Source organism: Toxotes jaculatrix, chromosome 15 (genome assembly GCF_017976425.1).
Source record: "Toxotes jaculatrix isolate fToxJac2 chromosome 15, fToxJac2.pri, whole genome shotgun sequence".
Taxonomy (NCBI): domain Eukaryota; kingdom Metazoa; phylum Chordata; class Actinopteri; family Toxotidae; genus Toxotes; species Toxotes jaculatrix.
Genome location: NC_054408.1, coordinates 406,717 through 434,541, shown reverse-complemented (window position 1 = coordinate 434,541; position 27,825 = coordinate 406,717). Strand labels below are relative to the sequence as shown.

Below are 27,825 nucleotides of genomic sequence, written 5' to 3'. Positions count from 1 at the left end.
GCAAGCTTTCTCCGTCTCCACAAAGACAGCGGGCTGATAACCGACACACTGGAACGGGGACATACCAGTGGCATATTCCACCCACACCAGAAGCTTGCTCCAAGAGGCTGGGTTTTGGGACACCGGGCACCAGAGGTACGACTCCAGCTCCTGGTTCAGGCGTTCTGTCTGGCCGTTAGCCTCAGGGTGGCAGCCGGAGGTGAGGCTGACAGCAGTGCCGATGATTCAACAAATCAACTCTTGACGAGGCACAGCTGTGAACTGAAAACCATCCCAGGTGACTACTTCATGAAACTGACTGAGAGAAAGCCAAGAGAGTGCAAAGCTGTCATCAAAGCAAAAGGTCCAAACTTTTGGACACACCTTCTCACAGCTTGACTTCAGTACAGCGGTTGGAAAATACAAGAAAGACACAATGAACACAAGACGTGTGTAGTGCTGAAATCATGCTTTATTAAATCAGTAATGCATACAACTCAAGGAGGATGAAATGTAGTCCTACATCAAGAGTTTAATCAAATCAAAGTGCAGGGCAAAACATAACTGCTTCTCTTTTCCTTTCATTCACAGGCGATGGACTCAGCGTGGCGAATGAAGAAGACCCTGACCACTGACAAAGTGAAATGACTAAAAGCTAAAAACACTCACACTTAAAACACACAAACACATTACCTAACTATCCTCCAGGAGCCGGCACTGCTTCTGCACAGCAGGGCGGGCTTTGACTTTCTGTTCGTTCGTTCGTGGCCAGGTGATGTTTCATTTTAAAAAGCCGATCCCACCGTCCCGTGCCAGAAGCAGCGCTCTTTATTAAAATGATCTAAGCGCTGAGAGTGCAGGCCGCTCGCACTCTGAGCAGGTCATCAAGTCGTGGTGGTATGACACGGTCAGTCTGAGCACAAGGCCGGTTCATGCTGCTTACATGAGGGTGATACAAACAGCACTCAGGGTCTTGTGCTCATGGTACAACTCATAAGAAACTGTAATATCACACGCACAGATGCGTGTCCAACACATTAACTTTGTCTTTCTGTTTCTGGTTCGTAACATCAACAGGGAGCCTCTCTACCTGTTGAGGCAATCTTAGGACTTCAACTTACCGTTGAGGCACAGAGTTTAGTTTCTCGGTTTGACAGGGTATTCGTTCCTGGTGGAACTTTCTCCTGTTAAAACATTTGTTCTTTTGTTTCAGTTCATATTATTGTCATAAATAACAATGCATACATTTCCCATAACCGTTAAATTCGGCTATATACATTATGTACATGTCACAGAAATGTGTTTCAAAAGTCATAGTTATCCAATATGGCACATTTTATAACAACTTTAGACTTTAGTCTAGTTTGGCATAAATTAATGTCAAGATTGGTACAAAAATAGTTCATATTTACAAGAACAGAAATCCAGATCTTTATCAAGTAGATTATTGTTGCTAATTCACTAAACAAAAAGGTTCTGGATCAGGGAAACGGGGGTATAAATTAATTTTTTTTGTTCTTTTTTTTACATGGACCGAATGTGAATGTTGACAGTTGCAGAGTCGGAGCCAAACTCGTTGGACAGGCGGAGGGTGTACGCTCCGGTGTCGTTCTCTTTCACCGCTGAGATCATCAGGGTGGAGAGGTCGGCGGTGTTCTCCACATGGTACCGCTCATCCCCGTTGGGGAGGGTCCGCCCAGAGCGGAGCCACTGGACAGAGGGGGCAGGGTCTCCAGAGAATACCCCCGCCACCGTCAGGGACTTCCCTGGCTCTGCACTGACGTCCCGTGGGAGGGCCTCGATCTTGGGTGGACTGCCTGTTAGCAGCGAGAACAAGGTCAGTAACGGAAGTTTCACACTTACACCTGCACTTTTCCTCCAGAGTATTTTCCAAGTAATTTCCAACCAGGAAGGTTTGAAAACAGCAGCAGTTTGATGAGTTTTGATTGTGAACGTTTTTTTTAACACAGGGCTGGAAAATCATAACAACATAATGTTTCCTTTACTTTATCTGGAAACTGGGTGGTGTGGTGACTGGTTGTGGAGCTTGTTGGTGGGCTAGTGTAGCTTGCAAGCTAACCAGTAACATGTCGATTAGCCTGGAACATTCCAGTGCTATTCAGCCACAATAGCCCAAGTTGGCTAACTATGATTTCGAACTTTGACTGTAACTGCTTGATTCCACAGTGAAGAACTAGTCGTCTCTGAGAGGAGATGTCTTTACACAAGCAGAACTTCTCACATTACGTTCATCTTTACATTCGGCTTTTACTCAATCAGATCATTCAGTGCCCAGTTCAAGTGCAAGTTAGCGACCCTTTTCAGGCAACTTGTAAAGTGCATCTCACCTCTTTTACGCCCTGTAGTGAGGGCTCTCAGTGAGGAGGAGGAAGAGGAGGCCTCGACATGCGAGTGAGCAGACATTTCCATCATTTGGCTGCTGGTGCTCATGGTGACCACTGACTCAGCCATCATGGCAGACATGCTAGTCGCTGACATGCTCTCAAACGAATGCGCGGCAGCAGCAGCAGAGCGGGAGCTGCTGCTGTAACTGCTGGCCTGCATGGAAGCTGCCTCCATTTGAAAGGACGAGGCTGAGAAACCTTTCTGCATGCTGGCAGCAGCGTCAGTAGAAGCTCTTTGCTCCACAATAATCATTTTTGTTGGTTCTTCAACAAGAGCTGTGAGAATGCAAATAACAAGCACATAGCTCATTTCACAATGTGCACAATTACACTATAAACTATATACAACTGTGTATGCAGGCATCACAGTGTACGATGGAGTGCACGGGTGCCGTGGATTTCCATTTACTGGTTTGATCGATGAATTAGATTTAAGGTGTTTGCTTCAGTGCAATCCAAATCTCATTTTCCCATCACCGATTCAAGCCAGTTAAACACGCTGAGACACAGTGTGTTTAACTGTTAGCTGAAATGCAGAGGAGACTTACTGAGGACGTTGAGGGACGAAGTTGCAGAGCACTGTCCGAACTGATTTGTGGCTTTTATCGTGTATTTCCCACTGTCTGCAACGGCGGCATCGCGTATCTCCAGCGTGTACACATTTTTGGAGCGGCTCAGTCTAATGTTTGATGTGACAGGTATCTGCGAAGAGAGAGAGTGTTATGTTACATCATCATCATCTTCATCAGCAGCGTCACAGGTTTGGACCACAGCAGCTAACATGTTGTCTTGATTACAAAACTGGAAAACTACTCACGGTCATGTTGTCTTTCAACCACTCCACTTCAGGTGAAGGCTCTCCTGCAATTTCACATTGGAATTTGACATTCTGTCCCTCATTGACATTCTGGGACCTGGGCTGCACCACGAAGTGGGGTGCGTCTGGGCGTTTAGCTGTGACTGCAGTATCAAACTGACACCGGACCAGGCCTTGTTGTGTTTGAGCCTGACACGTGATGATCCCTTGCTCGCTCTGGCTGACCGACCTGATGGTCAGGGTCTGGTCGTTTCCGGACGCTCCGTATCTGTACTGCTCTGAGTCGACCAGTTCAATCCCGTTCAGAATCCACTTGATGTCTGAGGCTCTGGGGATGTTAGCCCTCAGAGTCAGAGACTGGCCCTCTGTAATGGACATTTGGGTGTGGGAGGACCTGACCTCCTTCACAGAGGACAGGACTTCCTCATGGACCGTTTCTTTTTTCATGACTTCCTCAGAGATTTCAGCTTTTGTTTTGGAGCTTTTTGAGCCTGAAACCAAGATAAAGTTGAGAGTTTATGGCAGGAAACTGTGACCGTTTCTAGCTGCAGGTCAATGACAGACAGCTGTTTCCACATGTGGAAGGTGGAATCTTACCTCGTACAGTGACTGTGCAGGTCGTCGACACTGCTCCAGCACTGTTAGTAGCAGTGCACTTGTACACCCCACTGTCAGAAACTTCTGATTCATAAATCTCAAGGTAAGCTGAGCCGTGCTCCTCAAAGATTTCATACTTCCCACCCTGAGACAAAGCCTGTCAATCATTAAAATAAAATTCAGTTACTGAACACTGCAAATATGCCACTTTTTTGACCTATTTTATCCATAAATACTTGAGAAGGATCAGTAGAACAGTTTGAGTATTAGAATTTGTTACCTTTCCATCCTTCGTCCATGAGATTGCTGGTTTGGGCTCTCCTGCCAGCTTCACTGTCAGCTTGACAATGGAGTCAGAGGTTGCAGTGACGTCGCTAAGACCGACGGAGAAGGTCGGCTTCTTCTCCAGAGTTGGTGACATCACTCTCTTTGGTGACTTGATTGGAGAGGTCACACGCTCAGATGGAGTAGGGGATTTTGGAGTAGGGGACTTAGGTGTCGGGGATTTTGGTGTTGGGGATTTTGGTGAGACTGGAGATTTCACTCTCTGAGGTGACTTGATTGGCTCAGGAGACTTGACTCTCTGAGGAGATTTGACTGGTTCAGGGGACTTGGCGAGAGGAGACTTAGCTTCTGGAGAGGTGACTCTGGGAGGGGCAACTACTTTCTCCTTGGACTCAGACTTGCGGATCGTCAGAGTGAAATGGGCTTCTTGTTTGCCTCCAGCATTTTCCACCAGCAGAGTGTAGCTGCCTTCATCTGACATCTCAACGGCAGAGATCTCGAAGGAGGAGCTGTATTGAGTGGAGACAATGTGGTGACGGGCAGTGGAACCAACAGTTGCTCCTTCATGTATCCACGTGATAGAAGGTGCCGGTTCACCAGCCACATCACACTCAAATCTGGCTAGGTCTCCCTCCTCCACAGTCAGAGACTGTGGTTTGGTCAGGATCGTGGCAGGAGCACCAGGCTTCTCCCTTGGCTTTTCAACAACAGTGGTGGTCTCTTTCACAGTTTCCTTCTCTGTTGTTTTAGATGAGGAGACGTGATACACCTCTGTTCTGGTCATTTCTGGCAGATGGGAGGATGGGGGCTCCTCATCCTTGCGGAGTGAAGAGAAGGCAGCATATTCTGCTCCTGCTACATCTAATGTGGCATAGTCAGAAGTCTCTCCTTTGGTGTTCTTGCAGACCACACGGTATGTGCCGGCATCTTCGGTCACACAGTTGATGATCTGGAGGGTGAGAACTCCACTGATATTAGTTATGTGGTATTTGCTGCTTTGATGAATCTCTCTTCCATTGTGGAACCATTTGACCTCAGGGTCTGGTTTGGCCTGGACATTCAGGGTGAACTTTGTGTGGGAGCCATAGGGTACGCGATGAGATCGCATCCTGACGGTAATACGCGGGGCATGGTCAAGGCTGAAGGGAGCCTGTGTCACCACCTCAACCTTCCTCTCCACTGATCTTCTCTCTGATCTTAGGGCCTGCTTCCTCTCCTCATACCTGGATGCAAAGTCAACTCTAGGAAGGGTCACGTCTGTCTTCACAGCCTTTTCTGGGGTAGGAGATTTTTCTGGCTCAGTCACTGGGAGCTTCTTAATTGGTTTAGGAATATATTCTGAGGTAAAGGCTGTCAGGTGCTCAGATTCAGCGCCCTCAGAGACTGTCGCAACAGTGACAGTTGTTTCCTTTTTGGAGGCTCGTGTTTTCTCCTCAAACTCCATGCGTTTGAGTTCACTCTTGTAAGAGGAGATTCTCTGAACAGTTGTGTGTGGGCGAAGCAGTTCCTGATCTTCTCTCTCCTCATACACCCTCTGCTTCTGTCTTGGAGGTTTGTATGTGGCTTTGTCGTGACGCTGGCGGAGATCAACAAAACTTGGGCCAGCTTCATATTTCGATGGAATCCTATAGGAGTCATATCTGTGGACGTCTTCTCCCTCTTCATCATCACTGCAGACTCTTCTAGGAGATGAGGGGCGCAAGGCAGAGAGCTCAAAGCGGACCGGGCTGAGGCTAGGTGGAGAAGCAGAGTAGCCAAGCTCCAGCTCATCCTCCAGACGCAGTCTCTCCTCCTCCGTTCTCTTCATCGACAGATACTCACCCACAGGCAGCAGCAGTTCCTCGTCTGACAGGTCACCCAGGGACCTCCTCCTAATCCTGTGGTAAGCTTCCATCTCAGGTGAAGGAGTGCGGTGCCTTGCAGGCCTCACAGTCTCCAAGTCATCCTGAGTCATGGATGAGATGCGCCACTTAGGCTTATACTGGTCCTTGATCCTGATTGGCACTTCATAGAACTGCTCCCACCTCGAGAGGCGAATACGCTTCATCCTCTTCTGCTTGATTTTATCCATAGGCTCAGGGAACTCATACTGATCCCGCAGCTTTTTGTACCATTTCATGTCAGAGAATGGCTTGAAGTGTTTTATTTCCACGTCCTCCTCAAGAACAGCTGGGTTAATGACACGAGGAGTGGGGACGACGTAGGGCATACGCAGCCTCTTCTCGTCTGCACGCTTCTTCCTCTCCTCTTGTTCTTTCTGTATCTCAGCCTCAGTCTTCTCACCCTTTTTAGTTGTCACAGCAGGTTTGAACATAGTGGCTGCCTCCCTTACAGCTTGTACTGCTGCGGGTGGTAGAGGTGTAACCACAGTGCCAGTCAAAATTTGAGACAGCCTCACCTTTTTGTCTAATTCCTCCTTTCCAGATACCTTTTCCTTCTCCTTTTCACTGGTTTCATATTCCTTCTTTACATGAATGGCGCGCTCTACTTTGAGCGTGGCCTGGCAGCTGGCAGATCCAGCTGAGTTGGTAGCAGTAACTCTGTATATGCCAGAGTCCTCAGGGAGAGTGTCTCTCACGTGAAGGATGAAGTAATCCAGACCCTCATGGACAACTTCAATAGATGGTCCAAAGGCTAAAGGTGTGCCATCCTTCTCCCACTTCAGCGCAGGATGGCCTGATACTCTGATCTCAAAGCGCACGTTCTGGCCCTCCTTGCATTCCACATTTGCAAGCAGGCGTTTGAACATGGGTCTCAGGGTGAGGTCTGCTGGTTTAGGTCGAGGAACAACAGTAAGACGAGCCTTGCAGCTGTCATCACCGTACCTGTTACGGGCCACAACGCTGTATTCAGCATCATCCTCCTCCTCAAGTTTGTGGATAATCAGCTGGTACAGACCCTTGTCACTAATGAAGGTATATTTCCTGTCATCATGTCCAGGGATAAGTTTCTGTCCTGATTTGTGCCAGATGACACGTGGCTCGGGGTGAACAGTGATGGTGACGCCAAAGCGCACATCCTCACCAATATAGGCTGTACGGTTGACCAGAGGAAGGGTGAACTCTGGAGGTTTCTGAAGCATTCTGGCAGTGTCAACTCTGCGCTTTGTTCTCTTGACCACACGGGTGGTGAAGAAGTCACGGTAAGATCTAACGCCGTTGATAAACAGCTCCGCATAGGCACTGTCTTCACCATACTCATTCACAACCTTGCATCTGTAAGTGCCATCATCTGCTCTCGTGACCTTGTTGATGGTGATTACAGCCAGACCATCCTCATATTCAATTTCATATTTGTCTCCAGCTTCAAGCTGCCTCACACCGCAGTACCATGTCACTTCAGTAGTGCTATCATAGTTGTCAATGTTGCAGATGAATTTCACACTGTCTCCCTCATTCACCACTGCATGGCCAATCTGGCCTGCAACAGGACCGTGTTCAAATGGTGCAATCTTCACCTTGGCGACAAAGACGCCACGCTGGGACCTGATGGAGCCACCACTGGCCACACGGGCTGCAGACACAACAGTGCCCCACTCTTTCCTCACCATTGTCTGATAGTATCGCTTATGCCTGCCGGTTGGGATCGCTCTGGCGCTAATCTCCTCTGCAGGCTTGGCGAGCCAAGGATGCGCCACAGCCTCTGCGGCAGTCATACGGTGTTTCCTTTCCTTTGTCATTAGGCGGTCTGTGAAGTCTAATGCCTCAACGCTGACCTGCATGAAGGACTCATCATCGTAGCTGTAGGCTGCATTGGAGATGTTGTCAATCATCTGTTGGTTGGTTTCAGCTGTGAATGGGTTAAGTCCACTGAGGAGTACATAGGCAAGGACACCAACTGACCACATGTCAGTGACAGTGCTAACCATGTCACACTGGTGGATCTCAGGGGCGGCATACTCTGCAGTGGTATACTGAATCTTGATTTGGTCTCCAGGTGTCAGGTGTCTGGACTGGCCCAACTCAATAATCTTCACATTAGAGCTGGTTCTAGTTGTGTACACAATGTTCTCGGGTCTGATATCAAAGTGTCCATAGCTCTGAGTGTGCAGGAATTCAAGAGCTGAGCAGATCTGCCTGATGTAGTTGACAATCTCACGCTCGCTGAGCTCAAACTCAGTGGTGCTGAGGCGCTCAAAGATGTCAGCACCAGAGATGAAGTCATAGATAATAACCAGCTCCTCAGGGCTGTCAAAAGACTCTTGGAGGAGGAGGTAGTTGGTGTGTTTGGCCAGGTTCAGTGTTGCAATTTCCTTCTTGACTACTGCTTGATCAGCACCTCTCACTTTAATGAATTTAGCCATGTATGTCTTCTCAGAGCTGATGTCAACACAGCGGTGGACAATGCCAAACTGACCTCTGCCCAATTCCTCTGCAATAGCATATTTGTTATGCAGATTCTTGGCATCAGAGTGTTGAGCCTTGCCCTTGGGAACATGTCCAGAATCGTCAACCTCCCTGTCATAGAGCAGAACTCTGGACTTATCCTCCTTGGTCATGACAGGTCCACTGGTCTCTGATGGAGCACTCTGTCCAAACTTATTCTCAGCAATGACTCTAAACTGATAGCTGGTTCCTCCAAAGAGATTGATAACGGTGTAGCGGGTGTCACGGGACTGGGCAACACGCTCCCACCTCTCAGCAGTGGTTGGGCACTTTTCAATGATGTAGCTGACGACTTTGCTTCCGCCATCATTTGCTGGGGCTACCCAGTTCAGTGTGACTGAATCTCTGGAGACATCACTAGCTTTGACACCACGTGGAGGATCAGGCACATCCGCCACATCCAGCTCAACTGTCTGCTGGTCAATGCCAAATCTGTTCTTGGCACAGACGATGTAGAAACCAGCATCCTTCTTCTCCACTCCGTTGGGGAACACCAAAGAAGTGAACGACCTGGTGACGATGACCTGGTAGTGGCCATTGCTGTCAATGAGATCTTGTCCCTTCTGCCATGTAATGACAGGATCTGGTTTCCCACCAAAAGGAATCTTGATATTGACCACCTCTCCACGCAGGGCAGGGATGGCTTCCTTGTCCTTCAGGTTCTTTGGCAGGTTGATCTTTGCAGGGACTACAAATGAGAAAAGTAGTTAAAGTGAGATGTCACATTTCAAAATTGTTTAATGTGCCTATGCTGGTTTTGAACAAGTCAGTGTTAATGTTATTTGGATAAACTGGGTATATATGAGCTTACTTTCAACATCCAGAGAGACTGTTGCACAGATGGAGCCTCCCTGGTTGGTAGCTCTGATCTGGTACACAGTGGAGTCTTCTTCATCAGCCTCGGTGATGACCAGCTGGTGGTAGCCTCCCTTGAACTCCTGGATCTTGATCTTTTTTCCATCAGAATGGATCTCCTTTCCTCGTCTGAACCATTTAATCACAGGCTTGGGCTGTCCTGTGATCTTACAGACAAGGGTAGCATTGCTCTTGTACTTGACGCTCATGTTCCTCAGCTCCTCCTTGAAGGCAGGAGCACGGATCTCGACAGCTGTGGCAGGAATGATGGGAGCGGTCTCCTCGCTGTAGTCACTCTGTCCTCCGAGGTTCTCGCACTTCACACGGAAGATGTACTCAACACCCTCGGTCAGACGCTTGACGGAGAACACTGTCTGTTTGATCTCATCTGTGGTCACTGGAGTCCATTCAGTCCATTCCTTCTTGTCCTTCTTGTGCTTCTTCTCGAGACAATAGCTCTTGATCTTGGAGCCACCATCGCTGAGCGGGGGCTTCCAGGAAACAACACAGGAGTCCTTGGTGATTCCAGACACAACTGGCGACAGAGGTGGTGATGGTTTCTCTGTGGACAGGAGTATGTAAATCAGAAGCTGTTGTCAGTACTTTTGCACTGTATACCTCTACACATATGAACTGATATGATGCTTACATGCTATGCTTTGAGACATAAATTGACTTTGGATTAAACTTACCCAGCTGGCTCTTAATAAGAATAGGTGAAGTGAGCTCCAGTGGCTCACTGTTGCCATAGCGATTCTGGGCGTACACACGGAAGAAGTATCCGGCACTGTCAATAAGGTTAGGGACGCGGCAAGAGGTGCCATTAATGGATGATGACACCAGCTCCCACTCTGTGCCCTCCTTGTCTTCACGCTTCTCCACGATGTAGTTGGTGATCATACAACCTCCGTCATCCTTGGGAGCCTTCCAGCTGATGATGACAGAATTTTTCAGGAGGGCGTCCAGGACGATGGGACCCTGAGGCATATCAGGTTTGTCTAGAAACAGAGATATTAGATATAATTATTTTTAAACTTAATAATATCACCTTTACAAATGTACGTATTGTTACACTTGGTGCAAGGCATTTACACGAACATACCATAGATCTCAACATTGAACGCAGTATCAGCCCGGCCAAAGTGGTTGTGCAGTCTGATCCTGTATTTTCCTCCATGGACTCTGCGCTGCACATTCTTAATGACCAGGTGTGTGTAGTGCTCGGTGGTCTCAATGCTGATGTCTTCTGTGTTCTCCAGGGTCTTTGCCCCATGCAGCCACATGATCTTTGGCTCAGGACGGCCAATGTACACAGCATGGATGCGCAGGGTGGTTCCCAGGCCAGCGTAGTAGGTTTCCTTCAATGGGTAGTCGGGGTGGAAGGATGGAGCAGCCTCCAGTACCAGGATGCCTGTGGTCTCAGCTTCTCCAGCTTCATTGATGGCCTTGCAGGTGTACTCTCCCTCATCCTCTTGTTGGTCAGTCATGATGGACAGGGAGTGGTTACGGCCATCAGAACTCATCTCGTACTTGCGGGACTCAACAATCTCTTTGCCAGTATGATACCACTTGATGTCAGGGACGGGCCTGCCAATAATCTGGCACTTCATGACAGCAGGCTGGCCAAGCTTGGCAGTTGTTTCATCCATTTCCTTTCTCAGGCTTGGTTTAGTTTCAACTGTGAATATAAGTCAAAGTTGTTTACTTATCAAAGTCATTCTGGAAAAAACAAGTTTGGTAAATGTCTACAATTAATTTTCACACTGTATATTTCAGTATACTCACCACTCAGTTTGGTCTTGATGCATGTGGCAGTCCTACGAGGTCTGCTCATTCCTGTCTCATTTTCAGCAAACACTCTGAACTCGTACTCTGTGGCCTCAGCCAGTCCAGGTTGGGTGAACTCCTTTTCCTTCAGCCTCTGCTTGTTGCACTTCTTCCAGGTGCTCTCAATTGATTTCCTGTACTCAACCCAGTAGCCAAGGACCTCTTTTCCACCGTCGCACTCTGGAGCTTGCCAGCGGATGGTGATGAAGTTGTTCGTCACGTTCACTGTGTCGATCTCGCCTGGTTGACTTGGCTTGTCTGGAAGGAAAGAAACAAAACCATGTTATTTTAATTAACAGTTGTTTTTGTGACTTACACCAGCAATAACCACTGTATCTTTTCTGATTCTGGTTTTGATTTTCCCTTTGTGACATTTATTGTGACATTTTAGTCACAGCTGATGGCCATTAAAACTCCATCAATTACAATAATTACAATGCTGTTAATTATTACTAGTTACATATTATTAGGAGGCAAGACTCACCAAATGGATCCTTGCAGGTGACTGGGTCCGATACTGGACCAGACTCGCTCTCACCGATGTCGTTGACAGCCACAATGCGGAACTGGTAGTCTGCATCAGGGGTGAGTCCAGGCAGTGTAAACATGGTAGAGGTGATCTTGGTCTGGTGGCGGGACCACGTCTCGGTGGACACCACCTTGTACTCAACAAAGTAGCCAGTAATGGCAGAGCCACCGTCATCCTTTGGCCTGGACCAGGCCAATGCAACAGAGCTCTTGGTGACATCCATGATCTCCAGTGGGGTGCTTGAAGGCTCGGGAGGACCTGGTTTTAAAAACGCACATGATTTTTTGAGTTATTGCTGAGTGATCTCATACAAGTTAAAGACACTTAAGACTGAAGAAGAAGTTAAATACTTACAAAGAGGAGTCTTGGGCACCAGTGGCTGCTCTGACTTCAGAGAGGCACTAATACCGAAGGAGTTTTCAGCTGTGACCTTGAAGTGGTACTCTGTTCCCTCCTTCAGGCCCTTGACAATTAGCTGAGTGTCAGTCACTCTGGAGTCCACAGTGTACCAGGCATTTCTAGCTGCCTCACGTCTTTCCACTATGTAACCCAGGATCTCTGAACCGCCGTCATCAGTGGGTGCCTTCCAGGACACCTTGACAGAGTTGGCCTGGATCTCTTCAAAGACAAGTGGTCCCTCTGGAGCGCTGGGGCGGCCGATGACCTTCACTTTAATTTGGGCCTTCTTCTTGCCAACCTTATTCTCCAGGAGGAGGTCATACAGACCAGAGTCACTCCTCTCAGCTCCCTTGATCACCAGCTCACTGGCATCCTCGGAGGAGGCAATCATAGCCTTGGTGGAGACTGCACCGCTATCCTTCAACCACTTGCAGACTGGGTGAGGTTTACCCTTGATGGGTACAGAGAGCCTGACCACTCCTCCTTGACGGACCACGTAAACATCTTTGTATTTCAGCTCCAGGTCATAGTCAGGGGATTCTGGAGAAAAATGATAGTCACAAAACTCAGTTTTATTCTATGTTAGTTCTAAACATATTTAAACAAGTGTAGTTAATGTAATTGCCGTGTCCTTACCAAGCATCTCAGTCACAGTGACAGTTCCAGGCACTTCAGCAGGCTCTCCAGAGCCGCCGGCATTGCAAGCCATCACACGGAATTTGAACTCCTCTCCTTGTGGCATGTTAGTCAGCGTGTACTCGCAGATCAGAGATGGTGTGGTGTTGCACTTGATCCAGGCCATAGTACCCACCTTCTGCATCTCAATCAAATAACCGTCCACTCTTGCGTCTCCCTCATCGTCGGGAGGACTCCAAGCCAAAGACACAGAGGACTTGGTGGTATCAGTGATCCTCGGGTTCTGAGGACAGCCAGGTGGATCTAAATAGGGAAGAGAAGCATGTCAGAATTTCCATCAGCTGCTTAAAAAGATATGAATCTGTGTTTGTTCTTTTAAGAGTTTAGAACTTTATAACTGTGAATTCACAGTTTTATCTACATAAAAAAATATAAATATAACAAGGCTTTCTCTCAAATTGTCCTCCTACCAATGGGATCTGTTGCAACTGCTGGTTTGGATGGCAGACTTGGTTTGCTCAGTCCTCTGGCATTGATGGCAGTGATTCTGTGTTCATACTCCAGGCCCTCGATCAGCTCTGTCGACCTGTATCTGGTCATGGTGATGGGGTTCTTGTTGGCTCGCACCCATCTGTCAGACCTGACTTCTTTGCGCTCAACAATGTATCCGGACACTTCAAGGCCACCGTCTTCATCTGGCGGGTTCCAGGCCACAGTCATGCCATCTCGAGAAACATCAAAGATGGTTGGACGGCCAGGTGGTCCAGGCACATCTGTGGAGAAGGGGAAGAATTTCCATAATTCCATAATGATTTACCTCATTCTGTATGTATAGTAGTATTGTCTGAATGTGTAATCTTGGAAAAGAAACCCTTACTCTTCAAGCTTCTGCAGGTGACGATCTCAGATTGTAGGAACTCTCCAGTGCCGTAGCGATTCACGGCAGCTGCACGGAAGACATACTCATCTCCCTCAATCAGGTTCTCAAACTTGAAGGTTGGTCGGCTAACAGCGTCACAGATGGGCACCCAGCCAGGTCTGTGAGCGTCACGCTGTTCCACCACGTAGCCACTGATGGGAGCTCCGCCATCTCTGACAGGAGGATCCCAGCTGCAGGTGACAGTGGTGGCATCAATCTCATCAAACCTGATGGCTCCACTTGGTTCATCAGGTTTAGCTAGTGGGGAGAATAACAGAATAAATAGTTACAGTCAATCTGATTGACTAAAAGGTGAGTGTTAATAAGATGCATGCATGATGATAATGAAACGAGTAACAACTGAGAGATGGTTTCTTACAGAGGATGATGATCTTGATGACCTCTGTGATGACACCGACGGCATTCTTCACCTCCAGGGTGTAGTCACCTGTGTCTTCAATGGTGGTATCAGACACGGTCAGTCTGGAGAACTTGCCGGTGCTCTTGATCTTGACACGGTCTGTGATTTTTACCCTGTTGTCTCTGAAATACCAGGAGCAGATGGGAGGAGGCCTGCCGATGATGGGCAGTTCCAGCTCCAAAGTCTTGCCTGCCAGGACATTGACAACTTTCTGAGGAATGCTGGAGAAGTCTACCGTGGGCATTACTGGAAAGGAAGAAGAGAGACATACAAAAATTATGTAATTACAGTTTGCATCAGCAGCTGGGAAACACATTAGGAACTAAGCTGTGATGATATAATACATGTTACTGGTACTTCTACTCATATTATGAATCTTGTAAATAAAATTGGTATCTAGCTTCTTCTAACTTAACTTCTAACTTTTTGAAGTTACTTTCTAGGTATGCACCAAATCACCAAAGCAAACTCCTAGTAACGTGAAACCCTTTCACTTACATGGCAATAAACCGGATTCAATAAACCAGGAAAAACAACCTCATGTTTACATGCTTTTTCCTAAAATAATTAACATAAACATGTTTAACTGCAGGTAGTCAACTGTTACCTCTCTGTTCCTGTACAGTGATGGCTGCAACAAGCTCTTTGGGCTCACTGGCTCCTCTGCTGTTGACTGCTCTGATTCTGAACAAGTATTGTTCATTTTCATTCAGCTTCTCAATGGTGTGCTCGAAGTCTGTGAGCTTCAGCGTGGCCACCTTCATCCACTTATCAGTGCCGAACTTGCAGGCCTCAATGACGTAGCCTGTCAATCTGCTGCCACCGTCATGCTCAGGTTTCTCCCATCCCAGGGTGACAGAGCTCTTGGTGACATCAATCACCTCCAGCTTGTGCGGTGGCAAAGGCACCTCGCAAACCAGGATAACGTCAGGAGTCTCACAGGGCTCTCCAATTCCATAAATGTTCTCAGGGAGGACTCGGAAATAATACAGCATGCCCTCCATCAATCCATCAATCTTGTAGAATGTCTTGCTGCACTTGGCGGTGACCGTCTTGTAGGCTCTCATGGAAGCCTCACGCCTCTCAATGATGTAGTTGTTGACAGGAGCACCACCATCTACAGCTGGGGCTTCCCAAGAGATAGTGGTAGAGTCTTTGGTCAGCTCCTTGATCTTGATTGGTCCAGTTGGTCCAGGAGTGTCTAAAAATAAAAAATCACTCTGTAGTTAAAATATAAAATTAATAATAATAATATATAATAATTTATAATAATAAATAATATGATAATATATATATTTATAATAATATAATATAAAAAGAGCCACAGTATCAAATAAAAGTTCCAGTAGAGTTAACTTTTAACTCATTAACTTACCATAGACCTTGACCAGAATGTTGACTTCCTGTTTCCCTGCAGAGTTTTCAGCCACCAGCGTGTACTTGCCAGCATCATAGCGGTGGACCTTATCGATGATGAGTGTGGTGGACGTGTTGGTGACTTCGATGAATCCTCTGTTGTGCAGGTCAACACCTGGCTTGCTCCAAGTGATGGCAGGAGTGGGACGACCAGTGACATTGACAAATAGGCGAAGGGAGCCACCGGCGCGTAAGCAGATGGTCTTCTTTAGGTCATCGTGGAGCTCAAAGTCAGGTGTTTCTGTGTGAGGACAGGATAGTTTAAATGTTACTGTATCACGAAAGACTTTACTGTAGTAGAAAAGAAAGAAAACTCGCAAAAGAAACCAATTTTGAACCTAGTGTGCATGTTGTTTTTATGTGGATTAGGGTTAGGTTAGCATCAGATCGCATTTTTCAGTTGCTGTATTTTCAATCGCTTAATGTTTCCCCAGGTGACTTACCAATTCTCTCCACTGGCTCAGTCTCAGCACAGGGTTCGCTGAAGTCTCCTGTACCATTGATGTTGATGCCAGCCACTCTGAAGCAGTACTTCTTGCCTGCAGAAAGTCCGGTCACCACATACTCTGTGGCGCGTAGGGTCTTTTCGTGGGCCTTCTTCCATTCTTCTGCTCCAGCGTCCTGCATCTCCAGGATGTAGGCCATCACATCAGCTCCTCCATCCTCTATGGGGCGGGACCAGGCCAAGCTGATGCTGTCCGCGTGCGTGTCGGTGATACGAGGGATAGAAGGAGGAGCGGGTGTGCCTGAGAAGAGAGGATGCAGGAATCAACAGATCAACAGATCTGAGATGTTACTTATTTGTTAATGGACATGATTACCCATGAATCCCGTCACAAAGGACAGATATAAGATTTGTTCATTTAAGTTCATTACTCATCTTTAGTTGAATGTAATATTGGATATTTAGACTTGAACAAACTGGACTCACATGTTGGCACTCTGCAGACAACATACAGAGAAACCTCGCTGGCTTCGCTCTCTCCGGCCTTGTTGATGGCCGTCACTCTGAACTGGTAGATGTTGCCTTCGGTCAAACCAGACACCTTCAGTGTGGTGTCCAGGTGAGCTCCATCCCGATTCACCTTCACCCAGCGGGCGCTCTTTCTCTCACGCCTCTCCACCAGGTAGTGGATCAACGGGCTGCCGCCATCACTCTCTGGCTTCAGCCACTGGATGGTGGCGAAGTCTTTTCCTGATGCCAGGATCTCTGGAGCGCCAGGAGGAGTTGGCACACCTGAAGGAACAGAAAATAGAAGAGCAATTGAGTGTTAGAGGCCATGAAGATTTCATGGATCCTTGTTAAATGAAAAAAGTGCTTTTAAAGGCACTTACTGAACGTGTTCCTGGCAACCATGGGCTCTGACTGCAGGTACACTCCTTCTCCGTACTTGTTGACTCCCCGGACCCTGAAGAGGTACTCAGTGTTCTTAAACAGCCCAGTGATATTGCAGGTCAGCTCCTTGCACTTGGCATGCATGATGACCCAGTTGAGCCTGTTGGTGTCACGCCTCTCCACAATGTAGTGGGAGACCTCATCGCCTCCGTCCTCGAGAGGAGGCTTCCAGCTCAGAGTGCATGACTCCTCAGTGATTTTGCTGATCTCAATGTTGCCTTCACACACCCCGGGTGTATCTGGAAAAAGCACATGTGGTCATGGTATGTTATTTTGGATAACTGCGACATATTAATGCTTCCAGTGTGATCTGTAAATGCACTGAAATAAAAGGTTGAAAATAAAATAAAAAATAAATAAAAAAAGGTTCTTACCGAGCACTTTGACGTTGACCTCAGCGGTCTTCGTTCCGCTAACGTTCCTGACTGTGAGGATATACTTTCCAGTGTCATCTCTGTCACAGAATTTGATGACAGCCATGGCTTTGGTGGGGGTGTACTGCAGGTGGTACTTTTCACACAACTCCAGCTCCCTGTTGCCCTTGGACCAGGAAGCCTTGGGGTCAGGCCTGCCTCCCACTGCAGCATCCAGGACCAGGTCTGAACCGGCTCTGACCATTACAGTTTCAGACAAAAGTTTGCTGTCCAGCTGGGCCTTTGGAGGCTCTGTTGAGTGGAGACAAAGTGCATGGTTACTAAACAGCCTTTTGATACTACAGTTCTCCTTTGCTGACACTGTAATATAGTGACATTCAATTAAATCTACATATTCGAGTTTTAAGGTGTTGTTCACCCTGATCATCATTTTATTTAAGACTTGTTAAGGTCAGAAATGTGAAAGCACGCTGTATCACAGTCACATTATTTACCAAAGTCTGTTTTGCACTGAACGGATCCAGTGGACTCTGACGGCGTACTGAAGACCTGGTTGGCATTCTTGGCGATGACTCTGAACTCGTAGGGCTCTCCCTCTCCGAGGGCAGTAACAGTGTAGAAGTTGTCTGTCACATTGGTGTAGTTACACTTGAGCCAGCGGCCCTCACCGGTCAAAGTATACGGCTTACGCTCGATGATGTAGCCCACAATGGGACTGCCACCATCGTTCAGCGGAGCCGACCATTTGAGGGAGACTGTGGTTCTTGTAACGTTGGTGACTTCTGGCTTACTCGGTGGATCTGAAAAACAGATCATTGTTTGGTCAGACAGAGAAATAGAGTATCAAGTAAGAAACTGGATAGTGTGATAATAAACCATGTCAAAACTCACCAACTGGGTTTTGGGCAACTGCTCCCTTAGAGGCCTCGCTGGCTTTGCTCAGCCCAGCACTGTTCATGGCGTATACTCTGAACTGGTACTCCAGGCCTTCAACTAGACCTTCCATCTTGTAGTAGCACTCAAAGCAAGGGATCTTATTCTCCCTCACCCACAGGATATTGTTCCTCTCCTTCTTCTCAATCCAGTAGCCTGTCACTTTGCTTCCACCATCATTGTAGGGCTCCTCCCATTTCAGGGTCATTGTGTTGGCAGTGACGTTGAAGACTGAAGGCCTTGTTGGTGGGCCAGGAGGTGCTGTGATTAAAAAATCAGATTTTGTTGTTGAGCACAGTTTCTTAAATTACAGCTTGATTCAACAGAAGGTATGTGTTACAGACATTAAGAGTCTAAGAAATACTTAAAAATATATCTGTTCTTTAATATTTATACATTAAATTAGTAAGTAAATCAAAAAGTTAAGGAGTAGCACTTACTGAAAGGATGCTCTGCAACAATAGTCTCAGACTCAGTGGGCTTGCTGACACCAAATCTATTCTCAGCAGACACCCTGAACGTGTACTGCATGTACTTGGTCAGGTGACTGACGTGGAGAGATGTGCGTTTTACGCTGGAATTGATCAGCTGCCAGGCTGTGGAACCAGATTCACGCTTCTCCACAATGTAGTTGGTAATGTCAGTGCCACCATCGTCCTCTGGTGGTTGCCAGTTAATGACGCAGGACTCAGAGGTGATGGACGAGATTTCGATGGGTCCAGTTGGAGGACTGGGTCTACCTGTGACATTAACTTCTATAGTGAAGGTCTTGGTTCCAGCCACATTCTCCAGAGTCAGGTAGTATTTACCACCATCTCCTCTCATGGCCTCCTTGACTGAGATGCTGGTTCCGTTCTTAGTTACTTTGACGGAGACTCTGTCTGAGCTCTTCAGCCTCATCTCCTCCAACTTCCAGGTGACTTTAGGAGCAGGTCTACCACTGATGGGAACATCGATGGTAAAGGTGCTGCCTGACCTGCATGTGATCAGCTGGTTGGTAATCTCACTTAGGTCAGCAGCAGGTTCAATATGAGGCTCTTTGACCAGCACAGGAGCCAGACTTTCCCTGGGCTTGCTGTAGCCAGCTTCATTCTTAGCTTTCACACGGAAGTCATACTCATCACCCTTGTTGAGCTTTTCAACAACATAGATGAGATTCTTGGTGTTGCCAACCATGACCCATTTGTCGGTACCCTTTGGCTTTGCCTCAATGACGTAACACTGGATGCGGCTGCCGCCATCATGTTCAGGTTTCAGCCAGCCCAAAGACACAGAGTTGTCTGTGGTGTCCAGAATATCCAATCTCTTTGGAGATGCTGGCTCTGCAGTGGCAATGACAGGCTCAGTCAGCTCAAATGCTTCACCCACGCCATGGTGGTTCTCAGCTGAGACTCTGAAGAAGTATGGCACTCCCTCCAGAAGGTCCTGGATCTTCAGGATGTGCTGTGTGCACTTGCCCCCAGACTGCTGCCAAGTGCGGCGGCTGGCCTCACGCCTCTCAACAATATAGTGATGGATCCGGGCCCCACCGTCGTTCAGAGGAGGCTCCCAGGTAAGTGTGACTGAGCCTCTGGACACCTCTTTGAAGGCGACAGCCTGTGGAGGTCCAGGAGTGTCCATCACCTTTACAGTGAATGTAATGGCCTTGCTGCCGCTGCTGTTTTCCAGGTTAACAGAGTATTTTCCTGTATCATTTCTAGAGCAGTTTTCAATACTTAGAGAACTATAGCCGTCTGTAGTTGTGATCTCTGACATGACACCCAGCTCTCCTTCCTCTTTCACCCAGGTGGCAGTGGGGATGGGCTTTCCTCTGAAATGGATGCCCAAGCACACCGAACCTCCAGCCTTGACAATGTGTGTCTGCTTGAAGGTGGCATCAATGTCCACTTGTGGTGGTGTTAGCCTGTCTACAGCCTGAGCAGGCTCAGGAGTCTCCTTTTCCTCACCCCTGCCCACGTGATTGACAGCTGCGACGCGGAACCTGTACTCCGCTCCCATCTGCAGACCAGTTACCACATAATTTGTTTCTGCCACCAGCTCCTCATTTACTCTCTTCCATTCCGTTTCTTCTCCCTTCACCATTTCAATAATGTAGCCCAGGATCTCCATGCCTCCATCATCTGCAGGTTTGCTCCATTCCAGACTGATGGAGGTGTTGGTGGAGTCAGACACACAGACCACAGATGGAGCACAAGGAATATCTTTTGGCTCGGCAGCTTTGATAGGCATGGAGATGTTGCTAGGAGCTCCAACACCAGCGTCATTCACGGCCATGACACGGAACTCATATTCCATATCTTCTGTCAGGTGAAGCACCTTGTGAGCACATTCAACAATGGGCTTCTTGGTAATCACCTTGTAGAACCGGATGGTCTTCTTTTCTCGTTTCTCCAGGATGTAGTATTGAATGGGATTTCCTCCGTCAGATGTTGGAGGAGTCCAGGAGAGGGTGATGCTCTCTCCTGTCACCTCAGTGGCGTCGGGAGTGCCTGGAGCTTCAGGTGTAGCTGCGAAAAAAAATTTCATAGATAAGAACACTGTGTGCATTTACTGAAAACAGATAACATGCAGAGCAAATGTATTTTTTTTCTTATCTCAGATATTAAATAGGAAAAAAGGCTTTCAGTATTTTTGCTTACTGTATTGCAGCTGTGCAATGATAGGGCTGGATTCCAAAGGTCTGCCAACTCCAAACTTGTTAACAGCAGAGACCCTAAACTGGTACTCGTTGGTCTTGATGAGCTTGGTTGCATTGAAAGTGCACTCCTTACATTCATCAGACACCAAGGCCCAAGAGATCTTGGCAGTCTCACGCTTCTCAATGATGTAATGCGAAATCTCAGAGCAGCCATCGTTCTCTGGTGGGTTCCACGACAGAGTGCACTTGCCTTCTGAGATGTTAGTGAAAGTGATGGGTCCCACTGGCTCCCCAGGTGTGTCTGCATCACAAATGTGCATGAGACTGATGTTAGAACACAAACAAATACATAATATGATGGTGTAAAAGAGTGTAGTGTAATTTAAAGAAAAGATGTCAGAACTGAGTACCTTGAACTTGAACAAGGATGTTCTCCTTCTTGCTTCCAGATCCATTGGTAGCCTCTACAGTATAGAGGCCACGGTGTGTACGGTCAGCATCCCTGACAAACAGCGTGCTGGATCCAGCTACGTTGATAATGTCCATCATCTTTTTGGTAACCTCCACACCGTCTCTGTACCAGACAACCTTAGGAACTGGGCGTCCAGTGATGGTCACCCTCAGTCTGATGTTATCTCCTGCCTTGACTGTCAAGCCCTCGAAGTACTCTGGGCCAAACTCAATATTGGGAACAGCTGGTTTTGAGAAAAAGGAAAGATATTAATTTAGAGTGTTTATCCTCACTCCTGATTGTTTAATATTAGAACCCTATAGGGCTCTTGCTGTCCTGTCATTACTCACCATTCTCACTTCTGACAACAATCAAGCCAGAAGAATTGGAGGGAGGACTGACAACACCAATGGCGTTTCTGGCGATAACTCTGAATTCATAGCGTTCATTCGTCGCCAATCCAGTGACAGTGTACTGACAGTCGTGTACATCAGTCAAGTTAGCCTTGAACCAGCGGCCATGTCCTTGCCGTTTCTCAATGTTGTACCCGGCAATCTTGCTACCACCATCCCGTTTGGGCGCATCCCATTTCAGTGTCACTGAGTCACTGGTCACATCAGTGTAGTCGGGCTGGCCAGGAGGATCTGAAAGACATAAGATACATCTTTCAACTTCCTTTTCCTTTGTGCATTCTAACATCATTTTAGTTGGTTTTATAACAAAAATGATTTGCTAAACTTCATATAGATTAAATATGTTACATGTTTAAAGTGTAAGGAAACAGAATAATGTGATTGAATCCGAACTCACCAACAGGACTGACAGCCATGGTTGGCTTGCTTTCATCGCTCATTCGGCTGAAGCCAGCATCATTCTGGGCATAGACTCTGAAGGAGTACTCAAGACCTTCAATGAGTTCCAGAATCCTGTAGTCAGTTTCTTTGATTAGCACAGTGTTCACCTTTTGCCACATTATGCTGTTCTTTTCCTTCTTCTCCACATGGTAGCCCTGAATGGGGGTACCGCCGTCATAGATGGGCTTCTCCCACTGGATGGTCATTCCATCGTTGGTGACATTGTACACAACAGGCTTGCCCGGCGGGCCTGGAGGCCTGAACTGGTGCTTGGCGATGACCATCTGTGAGATCAGAGGCTCGCTCACACCATACCTGTTCTCAGCACAAACTCTGAACTGGTACTGGACACCCTTGATCAGGTTGGGGACCTTGAATTGAGTACCCTCTACACTGGAGCAAGCCATCTTCCAGTCAGGCTGGGAGGTGTCACGTTTCTCCACAGTGTAGCAGGTGATATATCCACCGCCATCGTCATTGGGTTCATCCCAGGAGATTATGATACTCTCAGCTCTGATTTCATCGAGTCGGATGGGCCCAACAGGCTTTGATGGTGGTCCAAGTGTGATGACATGGATGTGGAAGGATCTTCTGTTGACCTTATTGTCAAGAGTCAGAGTGTATTTACCCTCATTCTCCTTCTTCACATTCTTGATCATTAGAGTGGCTTTGTTTTCTGTCTTCTTGAAGCGTACTTGGTCACTCTCCTTCAGAGGCAGGTTGTCCTTCAGCCACAGAACAGAAGGTCTGGGTTTGCCTTTGTATGGAAGCTCGATGTGCACGTTGTGACCCAGGCGAACACTGATGCTGCCATCTGGGTATTCTGCAAGGCTTGCCTCCGGTGTGATAATGTAGTCAATGACCTTGATAGGCCCAATCTCCACAAAGTCACTCTGTCCCTTCTCGTTCCTGGCAGCTACTCTAAAGAACATGTTTGAGTGCTCCTTGAGTTTCTTGACTTCAAGCTCACACTGTCTGCTGGTTCCTCCCAGTGACCATTCCTCATCCTTAAGCTTCTTCTCAATGATATAGTCAGAGATGATGCTGCCACCATCATAATCGGGCTTTAGCCACTGCAGAGTGACAGATGTCTTTGATGAATCCTTCATAGAGACCTCCTTCACTGGTCCTGGAGTCTCCGTGGCCTTCACAGGTTCAAGTGTGTCACATGGATCACCAATACCATTCTCATTTTCTGCTAACACACGGAAGAAGAAGGATGTCTTCTCAGAGAGATCTTCAATGGTATATGTTGTGTCTGTGCATTTGCTTGTCACTGCGGAGAATGATCTCTTGGAGGAATCCCTCTTCTCAACAATGTAGTTAGTGATCTCGGCACCACCGTCGAGGAGTGGCGGTTCCCAGCAGAGAGTAACCTTTCCACGGGTCACGTCCTTCAGAACCAGGTTTCTGCACTGAGCTGGGGTATCCTGGACTTTCACGGACAGGGTCAATGTCTTGGGCTCTCCCACACCGTTCTCTATCTTGACTGTGTACTTTCCAGTGTCAAGCCTGGTCACTTCACGCATGACAAGGACTGTGGTTGTGTCTGAGTGGTGGAACTCATATTTAGGGTTGCGATCAATGCATTCTTCTCCCTTGCTCCACGAAGCAGTGGGAGCAGGTCTACCCTTCAGAGGAACAGAAAGCTCCACATCCTTGCCAGCCTTCACAATGTAGTGAGTTCTCATGGCCACATCTGAGTCAATCTGGGCCTCCTCTGTGAAAATCATGAAAAATATTCATGTGAGCAAAGTATGAACAAAACAAGACATAGTGTTTCCAACACACTTCACACTTTTCAAGATTAGTTGTAAATTTACCCAGGATATCCTTCGCCTGTACAGGTTCTGTCATCTCCAGAGGCTCGCCACGGCCAGCACAGTTGACAGCAGAAACTCTGAAGAAATAGTTGACATCTGGTTTTAAGTCATGAACCGTGTACTCTGTTGTCTTGACCTCTCCCTTGGAGGTAATCATAGCCCACTCTTCCTCTCCCTCAACAAGTTTCTCCACCATGTAGCTTGTGACCTCACTGCCTCCATCCCATTCTGGCTTAGACCAGCCGAAGGTGATGGATGTCTTGGTGGAGTCCACCACCTTCAGCTTGCAAGGCTCATCTGGTGGATCTGTAAATATTTTTTTTTGGTTAGATGGGGCTGTACATTTTTCTTTCTTGTTTTTGTTGGAAATCTGTGAATCTTAGACGACTTACCAACTGGGTCAGCAGCCTTGTAGTAGTCTGATGCATCAGAGAACGGTCCCTCTCCAGCCTTGTTAATAGCGCAGACCCGATATTGGTACTCATTTCCTTCTGTCAGGTGGTAGACGGTCTGTTTGATGTCAGTGACAGGGTCTTTGTAAACTCTGATCCAGCGCAAGCTCTTCTTGTCACGCCTCTCCAGGTAGTAGCCAGTCACAAGGCTACCTCCATCTACACCTGGTTTGTCCCATTCTACCACCATCGTGGTCTTGGTGATGATGTTCACTTCAGGAGTACGAGGCTGGCCAGGAGTTACTGTGGAAAAAAAACAAATATGTTAAGGAAATGAAAATGTCAAGACAAGGAGAAAAGATTTGTTTAAGAAAAAACAAGAAGAAAGACAAAGGACAGTTGATGTGGACTGATTACTTGGTGTTTATTTACCAGACAAAGGACTAGATTTCATGTCACTCCATATGACTTATTCACTTACACCATCATATTCAGCATTCTACAGCCCCAAAAACTTACCGAAAGCATTCTTAGCGATGACAGGCTCTGACTCCAGTGGCTCTCCAACTCCATACTTATTAACAGCCATGACACGGAACACATATTCATTTCCACGCACCAGCTTGCCCACAGCGACGTGTGTCTGCTCGTGCTTGTCTGAAACTGTCGACCAGACCACTCGGCTGGTTTCACGACGCTCAACAATGTAGTGAGTCACCTTGGAACCACCCTGATCAGACTCAGGCACAGGTTCCCAGCTGAAGATGATTTTTTCGGCTGTGACGGAGTTAAAGTTAATGATGCCGGGTGGGGGTCCAGGTTTATCTAAAGGGAGGTTTAAAAAAAATACAGAGATGAAAGAAAGTTGCTTTAAATAAGAAAACCTCAAGAGAATCAGAACTCTGTAAATGTCGAAGTTTGAGGCAAGAATTTCTAAATACCTAGGATTTCAATCCTGATGGTTGCGGACGCTGATCCCAGAACGTTCTTGATCTTGACCTCATATGAGCCTGTGTCAAGGCGAGTTGCATCCTTGATCAGAACAGCAGAAGAGTCTGTTGTGCTTTCGGCAGATACAGTAGAGGTTGTTACCAGCTCCTTTCCATCCTTGAGCCACTCGATGGTGGGAAGAGGCTTCGCAATGATTCCGACTCTAAGCTTAACTGATGCTCCAGCCTTGTACTGAACCACATCCAGATACTCTGGAGGAAGGTCAATAGCTGGGGCACCTGTGGGGACATGAGATGTTAATACAAGCAATGATTACAGCAGTGCAACACAATGAAAAACAAGAAATGCAACCACAGATGTAAATAAAAAACTCACCACATGCGTCAACACAAGTAACCGGGCCGGCAATGAGAGATGGGTTGCTGACAGACCCCACAGCATTCTTGGCATACACTCTGAACTCATAAGACTCATCCTGGGTCAGTCCAGATACAGTGAAGCCCAGCTCAATGACGTTTGTAAAGTTAGCCTTCACCCATCTTCCATTGGGAGCTTCCCTCCTCTCCACACTATAGCCCGTAATCTTGCTGCCACCGTCAAATGGAGGCCTCTGCCATGCCAGGCTGACTGAGTTCTTTGTGACTTCCGTGATACGGATGTTTGCTGGGGGCTCTAGAACATTAAAGAGAGAAAGATGCTATTTTAATGAACTGACAGTAAAGATTTTTCCTTGTCCTTTATTTAAGGCTGTGGGAAAGAGATCCAAATTCTAAACACTTACCGCAGGCATCAATAGCAAGCACCTCCTCAGAGGTCTTGCTCATCTTTCCAATACCAGCGGCATTTTCAGCTGCCACCTTGAACTCATAGATGAGGCCAGGGCAAATGTTTGTAACTCGCCACTGGTTTCCTGGGATTGCTGTCTTATTAACCTTCTGCCAGAGGATGCTGCTCCTCTCTTTCATTTGGAGGTGATATCCTATCACAGGGTTTCCGCCATCATTTACTGGCTCATTCCAGCAGACCGTCAGGCTCTCTCTAGATATGAAGCTCACCCATGGCGTGGATGGAGGTCCAGGGATGGCTGTAATTGACAGCATTCGTGTAAGTGTTTATTCAAATCAATTCATTGTCCATAAACAAAAGTTATATCAGGACATGGGAGTAATAAGATCATCCCCCACATACTATGTCAATTTGCAATTAACAAAAATATGATAAAATATATTTATCCTGAAGGATTTGAAATGAACTGATGTTTAGTGCCTATAGGTCATAGTCAAACAACAGAATCATTAAATATATATGATGATGTATTCAAGTGGCCTGACTTACTGTATGGAAGCTTTATCATGACTGATTTGCTGTCAATGTGGTCACTGACACCATAGCGATTCTCAGCCTTGATTCTGAATTGATACTCCTCTCCCTTGGTCAGCTTAGTCACCTTGATGGAACTTCTGGCAATGCTAGTTGACACCTCTGCCCAGGTAGGTGTGCTGGTTTCACGTTTCAGAACAATGTAGTTGGTAACAGGACTGCCACCATCATACTCTGGAGGAGCCCATTTCAGACACACTGTTGTCTCGCCAACCTCTCCAATCTCAACTGGACCAACAGGAGGTCCAGGTCTGTCCAGCACAACGAAGATAATGAAGATCTTTGTGGTACCTCCCGCATTTGAGGCGGTGAATTCATATTTGCCAGCGTCACTTGAACCGCTTTCATTTAGAGTGACAATTAAGCTGTCTGGGGTTACTTCTGCTAGCAGCCTCTTGGATCCCTTGATGACAACATTGTTCTTGGACATAGCCACCTTAGGCATGGGCCTGCCAGTGAGAGGAATCTCAAAGGTCAGGTCAGATCCTGCTCTCACATAAACTGTATTCTTGGGGTAGTTCTTCAGGTCAAACTCTGGAGCCTCTGTTTAAAAAAATAAGCATTACCAACAGGATTAGTGATGTCACTTCAGAACTAGTACCCCCGCCCCCATCAGTTTTTATTATATCATTCCCAACCATTATTTTACATGATGTATTACCTTTGTCTAAAAAAACACCCGTCGGTAGAAATATATTAAATTGGGGGTTTTTTTGTGCAGGGTATCCTGTTTTCTAGGGATATTAACAAATTTATGATATGACTAACACAACTAATATCAAACTGTAGCAGTAAAGCTAGAGGTAATACCTTGTATTTCCTTGACAATAACAGGTACGATCATCTCCTTGGGTTCACTGAGTCCGGCATGGTTCTCAGCACGAACTCTGAAGAAGTACTCAGCACCCTCCCTCAGGCTCTTGATGGTGTGAGTCATGGTCCTCACAGTGGCACACTTCACCCACTTGGTCTGTCCCTTCTCCAGAGCATCAATGAGGTAACCAGTAACCCTGCTACCACCATCGTATTCAGGTCTTGTCCAGGCAATCGTAACGCTGTCCTTGGTAACATTTGCAACTCCAAGTTTCATGGGTGGACTTGGTACCTCTGTAACAGACAGCGGGAAGATTTATCAAGCACATTTTGTTGAAGTGATAAAAGTT

The 27,825-nt window shown here is 47.1% G+C and overlaps 1 protein-coding gene across 8 annotated transcripts in view; it reads right to left on the bottom strand.

Annotated features, from left to right (window-relative positions):
* Window positions 1–433: 433 nt before the first annotated feature.
* The window catches only part of ttn.1 (titin, tandem duplicate 1), a 159,046-nt gene continuing 131,654 nt past the window's right edge, over window positions 434–27,825 (bottom strand). For all 8 annotated transcript variants that reach the window (XM_041056637.1, XM_041056638.1, XM_041056639.1 and 5 more), the window contains 37 exons: window positions 27,473–27,769; window positions 26,618–27,205; window positions 26,064–26,366; window positions 25,658–25,954; window positions 25,273–25,560; window positions 24,851–25,156; window positions 24,332–24,634; window positions 23,940–24,245; window positions 22,073–23,836; window positions 21,613–21,906; window positions 21,222–21,506; window positions 20,813–21,112; window positions 18,614–20,680; window positions 18,132–18,434; window positions 17,735–18,040; window positions 17,241–17,531; window positions 16,806–17,105; window positions 16,402–16,707; window positions 15,914–16,216; window positions 15,430–15,711; window positions 14,662–15,255; window positions 14,013–14,300; window positions 13,592–13,891; window positions 13,185–13,487; window positions 12,715–13,017; window positions 12,034–12,618; window positions 11,635–11,937; window positions 11,109–11,408; window positions 10,426–11,001; window positions 10,016–10,321; window positions 9,280–9,885; window positions 4,079–9,156; window positions 3,799–3,955; window positions 3,202–3,692; window positions 2,933–3,086; window positions 2,328–2,660; window positions 434–1,796 (listed from right to left, as the gene is read on the bottom strand). In XM_041056637.1, the coding sequence (XP_040912571.1) occupies window positions 1,504–1,796; window positions 2,328–2,660; window positions 2,933–3,086; window positions 3,202–3,692; window positions 3,799–3,955; window positions 4,079–9,156; window positions 9,280–9,885; window positions 10,016–10,321; window positions 10,426–11,001; window positions 11,109–11,408; window positions 11,635–11,937; window positions 12,034–12,618; window positions 12,715–13,017; window positions 13,185–13,487; window positions 13,592–13,891; window positions 14,013–14,300; window positions 14,662–15,255; window positions 15,430–15,711; window positions 15,914–16,216; window positions 16,402–16,707; window positions 16,806–17,105; window positions 17,241–17,531; window positions 17,735–18,040; window positions 18,132–18,434; window positions 18,614–20,680; window positions 20,813–21,112; window positions 21,222–21,506; window positions 21,613–21,906; window positions 22,073–23,836; window positions 23,940–24,245; window positions 24,332–24,634; window positions 24,851–25,156; window positions 25,273–25,560; window positions 25,658–25,954; window positions 26,064–26,366; window positions 26,618–27,205; window positions 27,473–27,769 (20,459 nt within the window). In that variant the 3' untranslated portion in view covers window positions 434–1,503. The remainder of the gene's footprint in view (window positions 1,797–2,327; window positions 2,661–2,932; window positions 3,087–3,201; window positions 3,693–3,798; window positions 3,956–4,078; window positions 9,157–9,279; window positions 9,886–10,015; window positions 10,322–10,425; window positions 11,002–11,108; window positions 11,409–11,634; window positions 11,938–12,033; window positions 12,619–12,714; window positions 13,018–13,184; window positions 13,488–13,591; window positions 13,892–14,012; window positions 14,301–14,661; window positions 15,256–15,429; window positions 15,712–15,913; window positions 16,217–16,401; window positions 16,708–16,805; window positions 17,106–17,240; window positions 17,532–17,734; window positions 18,041–18,131; window positions 18,435–18,613; window positions 20,681–20,812; window positions 21,113–21,221; window positions 21,507–21,612; window positions 21,907–22,072; window positions 23,837–23,939; window positions 24,246–24,331; window positions 24,635–24,850; window positions 25,157–25,272; window positions 25,561–25,657; window positions 25,955–26,063; window positions 26,367–26,617; window positions 27,206–27,472; window positions 27,770–27,825) is intronic.